This window comes from Lipotes vexillifer, unplaced genomic scaffold, assembly GCF_000442215.2.
Source record: "Lipotes vexillifer unplaced genomic scaffold, Lipotes_vexillifer_v1.1 scaffold1770, whole genome shotgun sequence".
In the NCBI taxonomy this organism is placed as follows: domain Eukaryota; kingdom Metazoa; phylum Chordata; class Mammalia; order Artiodactyla; family Lipotidae; genus Lipotes; species Lipotes vexillifer.
Genome location: NW_006796074.1, coordinates 402,043 through 420,313, shown reverse-complemented (window position 1 = coordinate 420,313; position 18,271 = coordinate 402,043). Strand labels below are relative to the sequence as shown.

The 18,271-nt window shown below is 39.8% G+C and overlaps 1 protein-coding gene across 3 annotated transcripts in view; it reads right to left on the bottom strand.

The window, feature by feature from the left end:
• WDR48 (WD repeat domain 48) overlaps positions 1 to 17,690 on the bottom strand; it is a 42,057-nt gene extending 24,367 nt beyond the window's left edge. Inside the window, exons 1-7 of one of the 3 annotated variants that reach the window (XM_007468136.1) lie at positions 17,633 to 17,686; positions 8,008 to 8,148; positions 6,033 to 6,111; positions 5,217 to 5,299; positions 4,968 to 5,097; positions 2,935 to 3,023; positions 2,452 to 2,553 (exon numbers count right to left, since the gene is read on the bottom strand). In XM_007468136.1, coding sequence (XP_007468198.1) covers positions 2,452 to 2,553; positions 2,935 to 3,023; positions 4,968 to 5,097; positions 5,217 to 5,299; positions 6,033 to 6,111; positions 8,008 to 8,148; positions 17,633 to 17,680 — 672 coding nt within the window. In that variant the 5' untranslated portion in view covers positions 17,681 to 17,686. Of the gene's footprint in view, positions 1 to 2,451; positions 2,554 to 2,934; positions 3,024 to 4,967; positions 5,098 to 5,216; positions 5,300 to 6,032; positions 6,112 to 8,007; positions 8,149 to 17,632 lie in introns of all 3 variants that reach the window. The other 2 variants (XM_007468137.1, XM_007468138.1) reach the window with 2 other exon arrangements.
• Between the last annotated feature and the right edge of the window lie 581 nt (positions 17,691 to 18,271).

Here is an 18,271-nt window from a genome sequence, read left to right as displayed (position 1 = left end):
TCAGCAGGACTTGTATTACCAAGGAAAACCCTGTGAGTGACACACAAGGATGTCACTGACTCAGAGCAAGATGGCAGGTTGTCCCAGATCCTCAAGCAATTGCCTGAGTGAGTACAAGGACTGAAAAGTCAGCTGGCTTGGCCCACAAATGTTGGCACAATCAGAACAACTGCCATGGTGACAGACCTCAGAGAGTGAGATTTGCTAAGTATCTTACTATCAACACAACGAAGGAAGTGAGGCAATAGGCTGACATCGATGGGTTTCTTTGGCCTATTATACATATCTTATCATAAGTCCCTGACTTACAACGTCAGCAGAGACCCTACATTAGAAGCTTGCACGGCAACTCTGCAAGATGCAGTATATACTCTGGTCCAGTAACCGATGGTTACTTCTTCCATGTTGCAAGAGTTTGTGAATCAGTATGTAAAGGTTTCTTTTTTCCTCCTCTTTTCTCAGCTGAGTAGTTATTACAGATGTTTTCTTGATCAATTCCCTAATGTAAGGATGCCATGTTGTTGGTGGCTAAATCTACATTTAGTCTCTCGTTGCCAATAAGGAAAATGGATGAAGGAGGAACTAGAGGAGGAATGGTATCTGCTTAATTATTTACTCTAAGGCTGACAGGCAGCTTTTTTTGGGGGGGGGGCCGTACGCGGGCTTCTCACTGTTGTGGCCTCTCCCGTTGCAGAGCACAGGCTCCAGACACGCAGGCTCAGCAGCCATGGCTCATGGGCTCAGCTGCTCCGCGGCACGTAGGATCTTCCTGGACCAGGAGCACGAACCCGTGTCCCCTGCATCGGCAAGCGGACCCTCAACCACTGCACCACCAGGGAAGCCCATGACAGGCAGCTTTTAAAGTAGTACTACATCACCTTCTCTGCTTTCAGTAAGTGGAACTGACTACAGGTGAAGTGCGTGTGTAAGTAAATGTGCTACCTAAATCGTCTTAAGTAAAAGCACATTCATAATTGTCTATACAGGAAACAAGGCATGGAGTGTAACAGACAGGAGGAGATTTAAGAAAGTCTGCCAGGCCCACAGCCCATTTCTGGAAACCATCTTGTCTATAGCCTCTAGTTAAGCACAGTCCCATGGAGACCATATGATCTAGTTCAATCCTGGACAAAGCTAACAGAACTAGGCATGGACAACCATCTCAAGTGCAGCCTAGCAGCTACTGCAACAGTGAGGAGCTAACTGTACTGGGCTTTTTTTGGCCACGCCTCACGGCTTGTGGGATCTTAGTTCCCTGGGCCCCGGCAGTAAAAGCATGGAGTCCTAACCACTGGACTGCCAGAGAATTCCCCTGTACTGGGCTTTTTAGACTCACGTGAAAATGCTGCCATGAAGAAACTCAAGAGCTCTAGAAAGTGCCATGGCTTACAGACAAGAATATACTTATTATTTCTACTCTTCTCACCAATTACACTAACTAAATATTATGACTCCCACTTTGCAGATAAGCAAACTAGGGACCAGTAGATTCCTCTCCTCAAGGCCACACAATACTTTAATATCAAGATCCTTCATCTCCAAAGACCTCCATGGGAATATTCAAGCTTCCCTGCGTGGTTCTGAAAAAATAATTTCTTTCCTTTGGCTAGTTTTTCAAACCTTCCTTTCACCTCTGGAGACAAAGGTTCTCTAATTCATGTGTGAGGCAACTTCCATGACATAATTTCCACAGGAGTAACAGACCAATGGTGTTTCTCATCTCATCACATTCATACTCTCCTTCTTCTAAACCAATCACAATCAATTCCAATGACCCCTGCCCTATGCAAAAAATGGCAGCAGTACATGGTAGAGGTATGTCATAACATAAAATGGTGCTCAGTTTTTCTTTTTTATTATCTACACTGATGAAAGATCATTTTTCTACTGCTACAGAACAGAACTGTGATATATAATTCACAAATTATGTGACCAACAGAGTATTAATACATGTTCAAACATTACCAAAATGTTTTTCTTTGAAATGTTCACTCTAAGTACTATGTTAGATAACTAAATCTATAGACCATATCTACATAGTCAACTGACAAGATTTGCTTGGAAAACAGACCCACTGTGAGGAAATTTTGCATTTACTACACTGCCAGAAAGCATTCAATACCAAAGCTTCCTTCTGCTTTACACAAGGGAACATTTTAAATTATTTCAGCTATACATATCATAACTGCATATACTCACCTGCATTAAAATTATTCTTAGGAAATCCTTCGTTTGGTCTTTATTTAAAAGTTAGGCAAACAGAGAAATTTTGAAATGTGGATTATTATATGTGCAACTGAGTATTTTAAGGATTTAAAAATTAGACCACAGTTTCTAATATGTGTGGCTTTTGGTTCAAACCAACTATACAACAATATACAAAGTGGGGGAGCTTCTGCTGTATGAAATTTTGACAAGGTCAGTAGGTAAATGTTCATGTGAACTGCATACCTGTGTGCCATCTCTGTTCAACAGCAATGCTTTAACATTATCCGTGTGCCCTTTAAGCTTCATTAGTTTTGCACATGTTCTTGGATCCCATACTCTTAAAACCTGCGAATTTTAACAAAGTATCATACAAATGATCAAATTTAAATAATAGATGACTTTTATAAATGAAATGACAACTAGTAAATTCTGAGAGGGAAGTACTACTTCTGCCAATAGACAATGCCGAAGGCTCCCAACTTTTTTAAGTAGGAGGAAGTCTTTTTAATGTCAAAAAAAGCACAGGCTTCCCCCACTCCACCCTCCGCCTCTTTTACCACACACGACAGTAATTATACAGTTATACTCTTATTTGTTCAAATAAAACCTTATTTTAGTAGACACCAGGCAAATCCGCTGTCTATATATTCTGTAATTACACAGATCAAATTATTTCGGTTTCTTTACTTTCTAGTGTTAAAATATACCCTTTAAGTTTCCCCTTACCTTCTCAGTGGACCCTGATACAATGATTGTTCCCAGTTGATTCATTGCCAGGCTATAAATGGAATCTTTGTTCCCACTTAAAGAAGAAGCTAGTAAGGATAAATGGAGCTATATGTTAAAATTATCAGCTGTTTAATAACTAGTTAGCACAAATTGCAAGTTTAATTATTCGATTTAGAAAATCTTATCTTTATGAGTACTCTAAGGAAAAGAAATCCCTATAATGGAAATAATTCTAAATCATAATATTGTTAACAAAATTTACATCTCTTCTGGACGTAAGCATACACAATTCCTTAATAAATATTTGCTAAATTGAATTGCACTGCCATTTAAGAAACTATCTGCATAAGTAATGTATTTTCAAAGATGCACATGTGCCAATAAAAATGAAAACTATGGCTAAACTCACTATTTACAAGAAAACACAAATCAAAACAAAAATACAATGTTCACCTACCAAATAGATAAAAAACAAGGCAATACTTAATTATCAAAAAATACAGTTAAAATGGCACCCTCATACATTACTTGTGGAATGATAATTTGGTACAACTCTTCTAGAAGGAAATTAGACAATGTGTAGCAAGAATCATATTCATGCCCTTTGAGTCAGAACTCAATACCACTGAAGTATGTATATAAAATTGTCTATACAGTATGATTCCAACTGTACAACAAAGAATAAATTTAAACAAACACAATGAGATGCTGTGAGTAAAGGAGTAAATACATGTAAAGTATTTAGAAAAGTAACTGCCTGTATTAAATGCTGAATAAATGTTAGCTATTATTATTACCTCCATAATTATAAAAAACTTATTTGATATCCTCTCTAAACAATTCTAAGCAAGACATATCTGTTGCAGAATCTATAACCACTAAGCCTCGTCTCTGACCTTGGGACAATCCTGCTTTTTTTGCTTCATTCCTTCTTGTTAGTGTCTCTTTCAGGCAGGCCTTACATCTAGAGAGAGCTAAATGATGTATTATGACAGCCCCCAGCGGGGACCAGCTGCTGAATCCCTGAGATTGTGTACAGGTGAAAAATCACAGAAAACAAGGGCAGAACAGTGTTTAGACCTTCACATATTTCCTGAGAAAAAGGGCAAAATAATATTTAAGAAATTATAAACACCAGTCTCCCAACCTACTCTTCTTGGCACACACTAGATTATATTAGAACTGTTAGTTATATCAACATGAGTATTCCACAGTCATGACAAATTGGACCTGTTATGTAGGAATCTAGATAGTTCAGGCCCCTATTCTGAACACAGACCTTCTAGGCCAGGCTTAGCCGTAAATGTGCTCTCAAGAATCCCTACTGACACCTGGCCTAGAGAACTATTATTGGTTGGGCCAAGTGTGAGCTGAGTTTCAAGTCTAGACCTGTCTGGATCTGACTGGGTAATTGAGATCTCTTAGTTGATGAGGCATCCATGCTACTAACCTGCTGTGAATCTCTCTGAATTGCCTCTAGATCCTAGGTTAGCCTTCCTGAACTCTTCTGTTCAGGAAGAGTTGGCTGGATTCTTTAGGGCTGCTCTGAAAGGGTCCCACAATATTGGCACTAAAACCCTTTCTTTCCTTTGGGTATTTTCCAAGTTGGCCATTAACTCAAAGGCTCTTAGTATATAGTAACACTTTTAAAAGTCAAAAACTGCCTTCTTTTTGCCAGGTAATCACCACCTCCATCAATAATATCTGCCTAGAGTGTGGCTTTGGGCCAGGCACAGCTGGGATATACAAAGTAATAAGACAGGCACTTCTGCCCTGTGGAAGCTTACACTTCAGCTAGGGAGCTAACACATGCACATGTACAAAAATAACCAGGTTACACCTGGAGAAGTTACCATTTTTAGATTGCAGTGAGAAACTAGTTCCTTGTTGTTTAATCATACTCTTGGGGGCTAGAATGCTGTAGGTAGAACCACTCTCCTGATGCAAACTTATCAAACTTGTTTTATAAACCATTCTTTATTTATGTCAATGTGGATCACTTTCAAAGAAATTTTTTTCAAACACCTTACTTGTGACAGTGTTATTTGAGGCAGTCAATGCTGTTAGAGTATTCACATCCCAAAGGAATATTTGTCGGTCCAACCCAGCCGATGCTACCAGTTCTTTATCCTTGGCATATGCTAAGGCTTTTACATAATCCTGCAACAAAATACACATACTCTGATCTACTCTGTAGATCAATAAGCAAATGAGCCACATGAAGTACTGAGATCTCAGTATTACACTAAAGACATTGAAAATTGTGTTAGTTGTTTTACCTTATGTGTCCTTAATGTTGACATGCAAAATCCCTTATGTGCATTCCATACTTTTACTGTTGTATCAGAAGAAGCAGATATTACTAGAAGAGGCAAAGAATTAAACCCCTTAGTAATGTGACTTAACACCACTTTAAAGAATTAACGTAAAACAATGTAACACTGTCTCAAACTTTCACACATACATACAAAATATTCATACATAAACATTTGAATATTTATGTATATTGAATATTTATAATATTCCTAACATTAATTCAAACATCTTAATATTCATAAACACATACACATATACATATATATCTGAAAGTTCTTTCTAGAACCTACTGTATTTTGTCTCAAATATTTTTTTAGATAGGCAAGACAAACTTTTTTTAATGTTTCAGTTGAAGGCACAACTAATTTGATTATGCAAAGTTTCTCTAACACAGATTGCAAAACCAAGAAATGGATCTTACCATAATGAAAACAAAAAGAGATATTAATAAGGTTAAAAGAAGAATACATGTTGTATGAGTCTATTTATATACAATGACAATGCAGGCAAACTAATCAATAGTGCTTGTAAGACATGAGAGCAGTTACCTTGGGACAAGGGGTAGTGACTGAAAGGGTGGCATAAGGGGGCTTCTCGTAATCTGTTTCTTGATATGCATGTTCACCTTGTAAAATTTTAATGAGCTGTACTCTCAAGGTGTGTGCGCTTTTCTGTATGTATGTTATACTTCAATAAAAAGGCTTACATAAAAAAAAAGAAAAATATATCAAATTGAATTAAAATCTTCCAGCGGCCCCAAAATTCAAAGAAATACTTACATGTTTTCCCATTACAACAGAGTACAATGTCATTTACCCAATCGGTATGGTGTTCCATAGATGCTATATATGGATCTTGCTGAAATTAAAAGAAAAATCATAAAAATGTCTTTAGTCTACATTAGAGGATAAAATATATCACAAATTATAGATATGCTTATATTCTTCAATTAATGTGACACACTGCTCTAAGGTCTTAAAATTGACAACTGAATTCAGAGTAGAATTTCATCAAACAACTGATGCTTCCATATGACAGATATAAACAGAAGTTTTGTTTCAGGACAGTTTTATTACTGATGAAAGTCTAGGTTTCCAGGAAAAATGCTTAATTTTTATGCCCTGAGTTAGTGAAGGCAACAAGATCTGGGCTAGGCACTGTGTGTGACACGAATGCAATAGGAAGGGGTTCACTAGAAAGGACAGGACACGAACAAATCTGCAAGCTGGGGGGAAGGCTCAAAGCAGACAGCAGGGACAGAAAGGAAGCTGATGAGAGTGGTGAGAAGCGTAGCCAGACTGCAGAGGGGGACGCACGCTTCTGCTCTTAGCTTCCTGCTGCTGTTTTTACCTGTGAACTAACATTTTGTCACAGTATCTACAGTCCTTCAGAGAAGAAATGGAAGCCAAGGGCTAATTCAGTAACTCAAGATTTTTCTATTCCTCTCACTTGGTTTAATCACCAGAAGAGGACTTTTAAAGAAGAGTATTTGGTTATATCCTACACCTAAGACAGGCAAGTTCAAGAGGATTCATGGGCAAAAAGAATAGCTCTCTACAAGTCTAGTTGAGAAATGATGCTATTCAATCTTGTCATAAAAATGAGGACCAGAAAGAGATGTGAGGGCAGGACAGGCAGCTTTCTAATTCTTCCAGGCTAGTTCTTGTGTTTTCCTTAATTTGTTTGAAATACTGTAAATTTCCAATTCAAATATAAGTTCCAAAAAGCACTTCAGAGCCATAGTTTTCTTACTTTCCATGTTTTTAACATTGGGCCACCACTGTTTCCACTGGTTAAAGAATTCAAAGCCCGCTGGACCAAAGTTCATTTAAAGAAACTATCCAGGAACCGTGCAAAGTAGTGGTTCCTTTTCATATGGAGCATCAGACTTGTAGAGCTTGCTAAAAGACAAAGACTTTTAAAAGGACAAGGTCTAACATCAGGGTTTCAGGGTTAGATTGGGTTCTAACTCTCTGTCATGAACTAGCTACTTAACCATGGGTTACAGTCTCTGAGTCCGTTTTCCCACCTATGAAAATGGATCTTAATATCTGCCTTGAAGGATTATTAAAACCATATTGGATACGAAAGTGCTAAGTGTCTGGTACATAGCTAGGAGTTCAAGAAATGCTCCTTCTTCTTCCCTGAATCTTTCTTTCTATGTCATTCATAATACAGGCATTCAAACAAAATACAAAAAGAGCTCCTTTCCATTTGACTGGGGATCTACCCTCACATATCATTAAGTCCTGCTCCTGCTTTCATAGTTTTACACCAACTTTATACTATATAATAAGGCCCTATGGGTTTTGTGGGCACCCTAATCACTTTTAAATGAAGAGATCAAATACTTGTTCAAGGTTAACTATAAATGTAAAAGCATATTCAATCTTTTTTTAGTAACACTGAAAAGGGATGCAAGAAAGCTTTTGGGGAACATATTTAAAACAGAAAAATAAATTGTTGCAAAGAAGCTCCCTACCAGACAAATCTCTTTGTTCCTTTGCAGCAAAGGGCTCTTATCACAAACCTAGTTTATAGAGTCCCGGCCTTAGCTAAAACACTTCTGAAACTCCCCTGGGGTGTTTTTCTCAGCAGCTTACTGAATTCTCGTTGCAGTGTCTTTATTTATAGAGTGTACCAAATAACTCAGTGCTCAAAGAGATTAAATCTGAAACTGTGAAAGGCACCATATTAGACAGACCAAAACTTATTGAATATAGATTTAAAATATAAACTCAATCCCTGACTTACCTTGTGCTGATTGACACTCCATATTCTTATGATGGAGTCTCGACCTGCCGTGAAAAGTCTGTTTAGTGCTGGGTCCAGCTGCAGGGCATTGACCCCATTTCGGTTGTACTTCTCCACTTCATCTCGAATAACATAGGAAACCTGACAAATATGTCAAGATTGGCTGTTTATGAAGCTACAAAACATGTGATAATAAAATGTAGCCTTCTAGTGGCCAATCTGAAATTCAAAATCCCATGTTTTCTAATATAAAACTTATTTCCCAATCCGATAAAAACTTAATTTTACTCTATAGAGACTGAAGGGCTGAGGAGAGAAGAGTGACATTAATAATAGCCTAGACCAAGATAAGCAAGTTTGAGGCTAAACCACTGCAAATATCTCCTAACTGGACTTTCTCTCCTACCCTTGTTTGTCTTTAATCCATTTTCCACAAAGCAGCTGGATGAATCTTTAAAACATGAATAGAAATATCTTTTAAAAATGTAAATAGGAATATCGCTCCCTGTTCAAAAACTCCTCTGGCTGCTTACTCCACTAGACTCAGGATTGGATCTGGACTCCTCAAGCGCCTCTCCTGCCCCTCATTCTTGCTCACTGCTCCCACTCCTTACACACACTGTGCCTCCAGATGGGCACATGTGCTGGTCCCCTCTGTCTAGAAGCTCTTCCTCCCACTCTGTCTGGCTAAGCTCTTCCTCCCACTCTGTCTGGCTACCTCCTACTGCAGTCTTCAGATTTCTGTTGAAATGATGCTTCCTCAAAAAGACCTTCTCTGACCTGCTAAGCAAAATGAGGTTTTGCTCTCCAATAACACACTAAACTTTTCTTTCAGAGAACTTTTCCCTACTCTGTTATGGTTGATAACCTCTGTCTGCTCCATGAGAAAACTCAAGACAATCAACCAAAAGCAATTACGATTAAGAAAAAACTCAACAAGCTGGCTGGCAGCCAAAAGGAAAACTTTTCTATTCTAATGAAATAACCAGTTAAGATATAATGGGGGGAAAGGGGACCCTATTTACAATAGCAACAAAAATAAATATCTAGAAATTCATTTTGCAAAGAAGATACATAATCAACAGGACAAGGTACATAAAAGAAAACCTGAATAAAGGAGACATACCATATTAGTACAGGAAGTACTACAGGAAGTAGTACAGGAAGGTAGTACAGGAAGATTCAAAATAGACAATTTTTTCCTAACTTTGTGATTTTAACCCAACTGTGGTCAGAGTCTCATTGGATCTCTTTCTAGAAGTTGACAAAATATATACCAATAGTACAATGTTTTGAGGGGACTACCCAGTCACTTTTTTAAATGAAAGAATACTCTTTAAAGATCTTAAAAGGTATTATAAAGCTACCAGAATCACAAAGGAGGACCACAATAGGAATATATAAAAGGATCAATGAAATAAAACAAAATTCAGAAACATATTTTCCCATTATACATTTTTTATTTTGATATAAACAGATTTTGAAACAATGAGGGCATGATAAATTATTTAATAAATTATCTAGGAACATCTAGTGATTCTACTGCAAAAAATATCCTCTCTCCAAATCTTAAACCAAAATGAATTTTCATATGGACTAAAGATTGAAATTTAATAACCTAATCATGAAAATACTTGCAAGTATTTACATAGTCTCTACATAGAGAAGGCTCTGGTAACGTGACAAGAAAGACCACCATCTTTGCAAAAGAAAAGGGCAACGCTGATCTGACAAAACACAAGCCAAAACTTTCTATACATACACAAATGTTCACAGCAGCATTATTCACAATAGCCAAAAAATGGAAACAACTCAAATGTCCATCAACTGAAAAATCCACAGACAGATTAATGGTTTCCAGGGGCCTGGGGAAGAGAATGAGGAATGACTACTGTGGTGTACAGGATTTCTTTTTGGGGGTGATGTTCTGGAATTAGGTGGTCAATGCACTTTGCAAATATATTAAGAATCACTGAGTTGTATACTTTAAAAAGGTAAATTTATGTGAATTTTATCTCATTAAAGCTGTTATTTAAAACAAAGCAAACTTCTGAATGTCAAAAAAATAACATGAGCAAGGTTACAAGGCAAACACCTAACCGGGGAAAAAATGAATACAAAAGACAAAAGTTTACTCTTGACAACATACAAAGATTCCTTAGATAACAATAGAAAAAGTCAACCTCTCCAACAGAAAGAGGTAGAGATCACGAAGAGGAAAATTTTTTTAAAAGAAAAGAAAATGGCCAACAAACACATAAATAATAAAAGATGTGAAAAGGGCCAGGGTTGTATACACAAAGACAAGGATGTTGTTTTAACCCGGCCTTTCAGTGCAAGTAACTGTAACTGAAATCTACTCAAACAAGCGTAAATATTTTTAAAAATGGAGAATTTAAGATGAGAATTTAACAAGGATATCTAACAGAGCTCAAGGGCAGGAAATTCAATCATGACTCATAAGAGACATTTTAAAAATAAAATCATGGCACTTCTCTACCTAAGCTTTTCACTGCATTTAAAGTCAAGTCCAAATTCCTCATATGCTTTGGTTCTACCCTGCAAACTCACACTCATCTCAAACTAAGTTCCCCTATGCTCTTTGACGACAGTCGCACTAAACTCCTTCCTGTTCCTCAAACACATCAAGTTCTTTCCCATCCTAGGGCCTTCAGATTTACTTTTCCCTGTGCCAAGAAGATTCCTCACCTCTCCAATCCCCACAAGAATACTATTCTCCCAGCTTTCACCTTGGCTGACTCACCCTCACCCTCACCCTCCAGGTCTTAGCAGAAAAGTAATCTCCTCTAAAAGGGCTTCCCTGATCTTCCCCTATCACCTCCCCTACTCCATTTCTTCTACAGTTCTTACCACGCTGCATATTTATCTTTTTTGCTATATCTTCTCCGTTAGAATAAAAGCTGCAAGAGGGCAAGGAACTTGTTTGCCTTGTTCCTCCTACCACAGTATCCTTAATATAGTATCTGGCATACAAAAGACATCTCATAAATATTTTTTGCATGAATCAGATACTGAAAAACGATCAGGAAACAAGCTGGCTTCAATGTTAGTTTCAGTCTCTCTTAATGCCTCTTCCTCTGGGGCTTCAAGGCTCCTTATCAGCTTTTCTCAGTACATTTCCTATTTAACGAAGATGAGGTAGCGTATATGAATCTTGATTTTCAAATTTCTGGGAGATGGTGGGAAAGGGTCAGAGAATAACAACATGATTGTCAGTCCTCATTCCAGGTGGCAAGGAATTCTCAGCAAAACAAGTTTAGACCAACCTCTTTAAGGGCATCTATTACAGATGTGAGATTAAAAACAGCAAATAGGGCTTCCCTGGTGGCGCAGTGGTTGAGAGTCCGCCTGCCAATGCAGGGGACACGGGTTTGTGCCCCAGTCCGGGAAGATCCCACATGCTGCGGAGCGGCTGGGTCCATGAGCCCTGGCTGCTGAGCCTGCGCGTCCGGAGCCTATGCTCCGCAACGGGAGAGGCCACAACAGTGAGAGGCCTGCATACCGCAAAAAAAACCAAAAACCAAAAAACAAAAACAACCCCCCAAAACATGAAATAACTAGAAGTATCCTACCTAGTTGGGTAAATTTTGGCACACACATCTATAAAAGAGAATACAATTTAATCATTAAAAATGTTGGTGTAACTCTAGACTGATTAATATGGGAAGAAACCCAGGGTATATTTAAGTGAAGTATGCATGGTCTAACACAGTAGTGTATAATAATCATTACTGTAAAAATGTTGCATAATATTAAATATACATATATTTAAAAATAAACACACAAGTTGTATAAAACTACCAGTAGTTATTCCCGAGTGATGGAATTATGGTGACTGTCACTCACTCATGCCTTTTTAATACAGTATGAATGTTTTATAATAGGCATATATTACTTAGTTTTTTGAATGTATAATTTAATTCTTATCCAACTAATTCTTGCCTGTATTCAGAAAATCAAATAGTACTGAAAGACAATAATGAAAAACCATCTCCCTACTGTCTGGTTAAGACTCCCCATACCCAGTTTTAATCCTTAGGGGTAATTAATTTCAACTCTTGGTTGTTTCTATTAGATAGCTACTGCATTTCTCAAAATATTGTGCTTATCCTTATCCATTTTAGACATCGCCTATTTACTCAAGCTATGGTAGGCTAGGATGTAGCTCTGAAACTTCCCTCAGTAATTCTTCCCTCTACTCTTCTGATATCGATAGATCTATCACTGTTTTTGGTTGATTAAATAATCAGTGCTACACTGTTGGACTGTAATTGCTATCTACTGACTAGCTAAGTACTATATTATGAATACATTTCCTTCCTCAGAGAGCTCTTCATTTTCCCTAGAGTTCCTTCTTTCCTTCAATGGCTCCCTCTACTTTAACTTCGATTTTCTTGAATTACTGCAGCATATTAGATAGTCCAGCAAGAACCCACCTCCAACCCCCACTTTCCCACAAGGCTTCCCCCTCAGAATCTCCCACATTCTCACTCTAATCTGGGCTGGCTGCCTTCTCGGTCTGCTGGCACAGTTGTCACCTTCGGTGCTTCCCTTTACTGCTTTTCTGGGTTAGAGGCATTGTTTCCTGAATTCCAATGTCTCTTTTCCTTGCTCACTTCCCAGTATGGCAGAAGTACATCCCCAGTACCTTAAGAAACTAACATAGAAGAAGGTACATGGGAGGTGACTTAGCCCTTGCATGTCTGAAAAGGTCATTACCTTTACACTTGATTTGGCAGGATAAAGAAGTCCATGTAGAAAAAAACTCAGCTTTTGAAAGCACTACTCTAACTTCCTCTAGCATCCAGTGCTGCCACTGAATTCAATGCCAATTCTGTTTCACTCAACTTTAAGGTGATCCCATTTTCATTCTCTCCCGCACCACCACCTATACAGCCCAAGATTTTAGGATCTTCTCTTTTTACTTGGTGGGGTATTTTTGGGGGGGGGGTTCTTTATCATGATAATTTTTGGTCATTTTATCATTAATTTTGCTGTGCACTTTGAAAGCCCTTTCAATCTAGAAACTTTCAGCTCTGGGAAATCTTACATCAATTCATTAATAACCATCTCTGTTTTCTTTGCTCCTTCTTAAACTCTCATCAGTCAGATGTTGGAACTTTCAAACTGATCCTTCATCTTTTATGCATTCTATACTATCTATCTCTGTCTTTTTGCTTACTTTTGTAAGACTTCCTTTACTATTTCAGAACTCTGCTATTAATTTTTTTTGTAAATTTTAGTATGATGGACAAAATAGGAACAACAACTTCAATAAGAAAATGGCTAGGTCATTTATGGTCCATCCATTCTATGTAGTCATTAAAGAATAAATTACATACAATGATATATTCTAAGACATATCACATTAAAAATTTGTTAAAGAAAAAAAAAATTGGCTGTAGACAGGAGAAAAATAGGATTCAAGTCTTTCAACAAATACTGATTAAGCATCCACCAGTTGCCAGGCTCTATTCTAAATGCTGAGGATACAGTAGTGAGCACAGAAGCCCTCCTGGAGCTTTCATTCTAGTGGGGGAAAGACAGTAAGTGAAGTTTTTTTTCTCAAGATACAGGCAAGCTTTGCAGGCAGAAGAGATGGAAGTAAAAGAAAAAGAAGAGTAGAAGGTGCTGGACACAGAAGCAATAAATGAGTGAACAAAGTCCTGGAAAAACTTCATTTAGGCAAAATCAAGAGTACAGGCAAAGGCAGAGAAGATGAGGACTCATTTCTGCCTTGATTTGCCTAAAAAAAAGCGGGGGGTGGGCGGGAAGGAAGAGAAAGTACTACAAGGACTCTGCAAGGGATGGGAAGCCAGAAGCCAGACCTTCAGTAGGAAGTATGCATTTGGAAGAGACAGTTAAAGGGACTCTGACAGGGAGAAAAATGACAGGGTATTCCCCCAGAAGCAATATCCAGTTAGGTTACGCTAGGAAAGCCTGCTCCCAAGCTCATTCAGGTTGGTGGCTGAATTCCGCTCCCTGAAGTTGTAGGCCCGGGGGCCCTGTTTCCTTGCTGGCTTTCAGCCAGGGATTCATCCTTGCTCCTGGAGGCTGCCTGCAATCTTCATGCTTTCTATGTGCCTTCTCCTGCAACAGAAGGGCCGCCCTCATGTCTCACATTTTTCTAACTTGGTCCTCCAGCGGAGAAAGTTCTCTGCTTTTTAAGGGCTCACATGATTAGATTGGGCCCACTGGGATAATCCAGGATAATCCTCCTATTTCAAGGTCTGTAACATTAATTACAGCTGCAAAATCCTTTTTATCATGTAACCATAACATATGCATAAATTCCAGGGATTAGGGCATAGACATTTGGCAGTGGTGGGGGGCGGGCATTCTGCCTACCACAGTAACAATTTTTTGTATGAAAACAAATATGGATATATTACAGAATGAGTACAAAATCACAATAGTTTTAAGAAAAGAAAGGAGACTTAAAAGCATTTCAGGCTCACAAAGAGGACACTCTGGGCTATTCCCCCAGGCTTCCCCGAGGTGTGCATTAATTCATTTCCACTTGGATGTCTAATAGACATCTTAATCACGGCATGTCCCGATCGGAGCTCCTGACAGTCCTCTCCAAATGAGCTTTTCCTGTCTTACTCATTGATGACGTTAATGGCAACTCCATTCTTCCAGTTGCTCAGGCCCAAAACCTTAGTGCCAGCCTTACTTCAACTTCTCTCATCTCACATCCTGTCAGCAAGTTTTGTCATCCAGAATTCAACCAATTTTTTTTAAATTTGTAAGAGCAAAGAATGTTGTAAAAAGTTAAAAAATATAAAGGTTCATTATTTTAAAGTAAAAGATATTCTGTTTCCCACCTTACCAATAATCACATAATGTAATACTCCAGAGATAATCACTGTTGATATCCTTCCAGACTTTGAAAATGCCTTATTTCCTTTGTGGAAATGGGACCATGCTATGTTGATTTCCTATTTTGACTTCTGGACACCTTTCCTTTTTAATAATATACATCTAGCTTACCTTTTAATTGCAAACTAATCTACTATATGAATGTACCTAACTTATCTGCCAATTGACTACTGATAAACATTTAGATTTTTGTTTTTCACAACGACAGCATTCCCATGATAAACACCCTTGCATAACGAAAGAAAGATATATGCATACATACTTTTTTTTTTTTTTTTTTTTTGTGGTATGCTGGCCTCTTACTGTTGTGGCCTCTCCCGTTGCAGAGCACAGGCTCCTGACGCGCAGGCTCAGCGGCCATGGCTCACGGGCCCAGCCGCTCCGTGGCATGTGGGATCTTCCCGGACCTAGGCACGAACCCGTCTCCCCTGCATCGGCAGGCAGACTCTCAACCACTGTGCCACCAGGGAAGCCCTGCATATGTACTTTTGTAAAACAATTTTTTAGACAAGGAATTGCTGGGTCAAAGGAAATATGTATTTAAAAACCTGACAAACAGGAAGACACGAAACAGTGAATATTATGACTCCATTTAGAGTAAAAAAATCACCTAAGTCAGGTACACACACGAAGAAGTACAGAACATTAGTTTTCAACCAGCAACAACTCTGCCCTCCAGGGGACATTTGAAAATGTCTAGAGTCAATTTTCGTTGTCACAACTGGGAAGGTGCCAGTGTCTAGTGGGAAGGCAGGATGATGGAAAACAACAGTCCTCTCACAATTAAGAATTAACCAGCCCAAGATGTCAATAGGGCTCTCAGTGAAAAACCCTTAGCTAGGATTATATCTCACAGTCTTCAAAGCAGTTTTCTTTGAAGAGTGGAAGACAATTATCATTTACACTTTTGTTTGTGGGGTATTTTTTTGCCATGAACATGCACTAGTTTAAAAATCACTTCCATAAACGAACGTTCTCCCTTGTGTTGAGATAAAATCAATCTCTGTGGCTTCTCATACTGGTTCTACACCTTAAAGACAAATTCTGAAAGCAGCTAACAAGACTAATTGAATCTTCTCTTCAGCAGACTGATCTTAGATGGTTCTTCTGAATGCTCTTCCTAGGAAATAGCTTCAAGTCACTTCACCAATCTGATTGCTATACCTATTAAGAACAAGGTGCTAAGTGCTGATCCCCAAACTCTAGTTTTGTACTCTGATCAGTGAAGAGTGAAATGATCACCTTCCTCATTCTGCATACAATGGCTCATATTCAGCTTATTAAAACACTCAGTTTTCCCACACATGCTGCAGCTAATTTACATTTTCCCCACCCAGTACTTTTATATTGCCTTTTAAGTCTAAATGCAAGAAACTAAGACACTTGATTAACTCTCCTTACTACCCTAAGGAATGTACCTACCACTCTAGTGTCTAGAATATAATCAAGTTACAATTTTGAGTTACATTTTAGTCAGGAACAGACATTCTCACCACCTGACTTGGGTTACTTAAATCCCATCACTGATGCACTTAAAAATCACCAACAAGGTATGCTATTTTAGATTCTTATTAATGCCACTCAATTCAACAAACATCTAAGTGAGTGCCTAGGACACTGTAGTGATCAATGAGATCAATAAAACAAAGAAGTGAACTGGCCAGAAAACTTTATGACCTACAGCCATTTCCTCAATGAAGGAACCCCTTGTCCGGACTACCTATTAAACACTGACCGATTTCAACCTGTAGAACTATATATAATGCTGTGTTTTATAAAGAAAGCTTGGGTGTTAATTATCCCTGTACTCTCTCAATTCTTTGCACATTTTGGGGCCTAAACTAAGTGCTCAGTAAATGTTTAATAAGTGCACCATACTGTCACCACTACATACAACATACCTGCAGGTAAACACCTGTAATAGGGCTTTTACTCCTCAGATCGTTGAAAATAATAGAAAGCAATAACGCTTAAACGTACCCAAAACAAAACTGGATTCACGAAGGCATAAAGCACACACGGGCGGGTTAGGTAACTCTTTACCCTTGAATAATACATTAGAGAAACAGAAAGAAAGATTCAAGGATGCACTCTGAAGAAGAAATGGTGAAGACGAAATTAAATTCCAAAACAATGAAAATTATAATTCCCCCACTAACACCAGCATACTCCCACGTCATTTCCACCTTGGGGGTGGGGGGGAAGCTCCCGCACAAAAGGAGGCAGGGGGATCCCACATGCAGACCCCTGCTCAAAAACCCTGCAGGGCTCCGCAGCCCAGCCGCAGCCCCGCCACGCCCCTGCACGGGCCCACTCACTCCGCTGCCCGCCCCGCGGGGAAGCTCTCGCAGGCCTCCGCTCCGACGCCGCTGGGCACAGCGCTTGGGAGACAGGCAAGGCAAGGGAGGCAGATGGGCGGGGAACGAGCCCAGCCGACCACGCAAGCCCAAGCCTACGAAACAGTGGACGACCGGCAACCCCAGGCTCCCAACCGCGCGCCCAAGGGTCCCGGGACGGGGCCCCGGCGGGTCCAGTCAGCCGCCCCCCCGACCCTTCCTCAAGCCGTTAGAGCCGCAGCCCCACCCCTAGCCGCTGGCCGCGCCCCGTCCCGCTCGCCCCAAGCCGCTACCCCGGCCGACCGCGGCCCGAGGTATCTGCTCGCTGGAGGTGGGCCCGGGGATGCCTGCCACGCCCGGGAGGTCGAGGAACCAGGGTCCCCTACCTGTACTTTCCTCCGCCCTGCCGTGTTCTGCCGGTGATGGGCCGCCATCTTGCATGTTGACAGTCCTACGTCATTTCCGGAAGTGGCTTGCACCGGGCGGATGTCCCGCCTCTTCCCTTTTGGCCGAGGCATGGTGGAGCTTTCCTCAGGGACTTTTTGTCGCTGCGGCCGGTGACCCTGTGGTGTGGCAGAAGCACTTAAAAACCGTTGCGTGCATATAATGCTGGCGGAGGGAGAGCCACTTTGTGACCCAAGGGAGCAATCTGTATCCAGCTCTGTATGGGCCTGGACCCTGGCTTGCGCTGTTCTCCTCTGAGGCCCAAGTAGGATTAAGAAAAGCGCTGAAAGAATTAATGTTGGAGATGGGCGCCTTGGGACTCCACCTCTACTCCCTCAAACATTCGTGGGCAGCCAAGGGAACCGGCATATTTGCCATGAAGTACCTAAAAAAGGCGGAGGATTATAGACTGTCCTGGAAGGAGGAGAAATAGAAAGGTTTGCAAAGGAGGTGGCCTCATCTTAAGGAGGCGCGCAGTGTTCGTTTAAATAAGAGATGGGGAATTCCCTGGCGGTCCTGATTAGGACTCAGTGGCCAAAAAAAAACTGATGTTGTAATAAGGCAAAAAATACTAGTTAAAA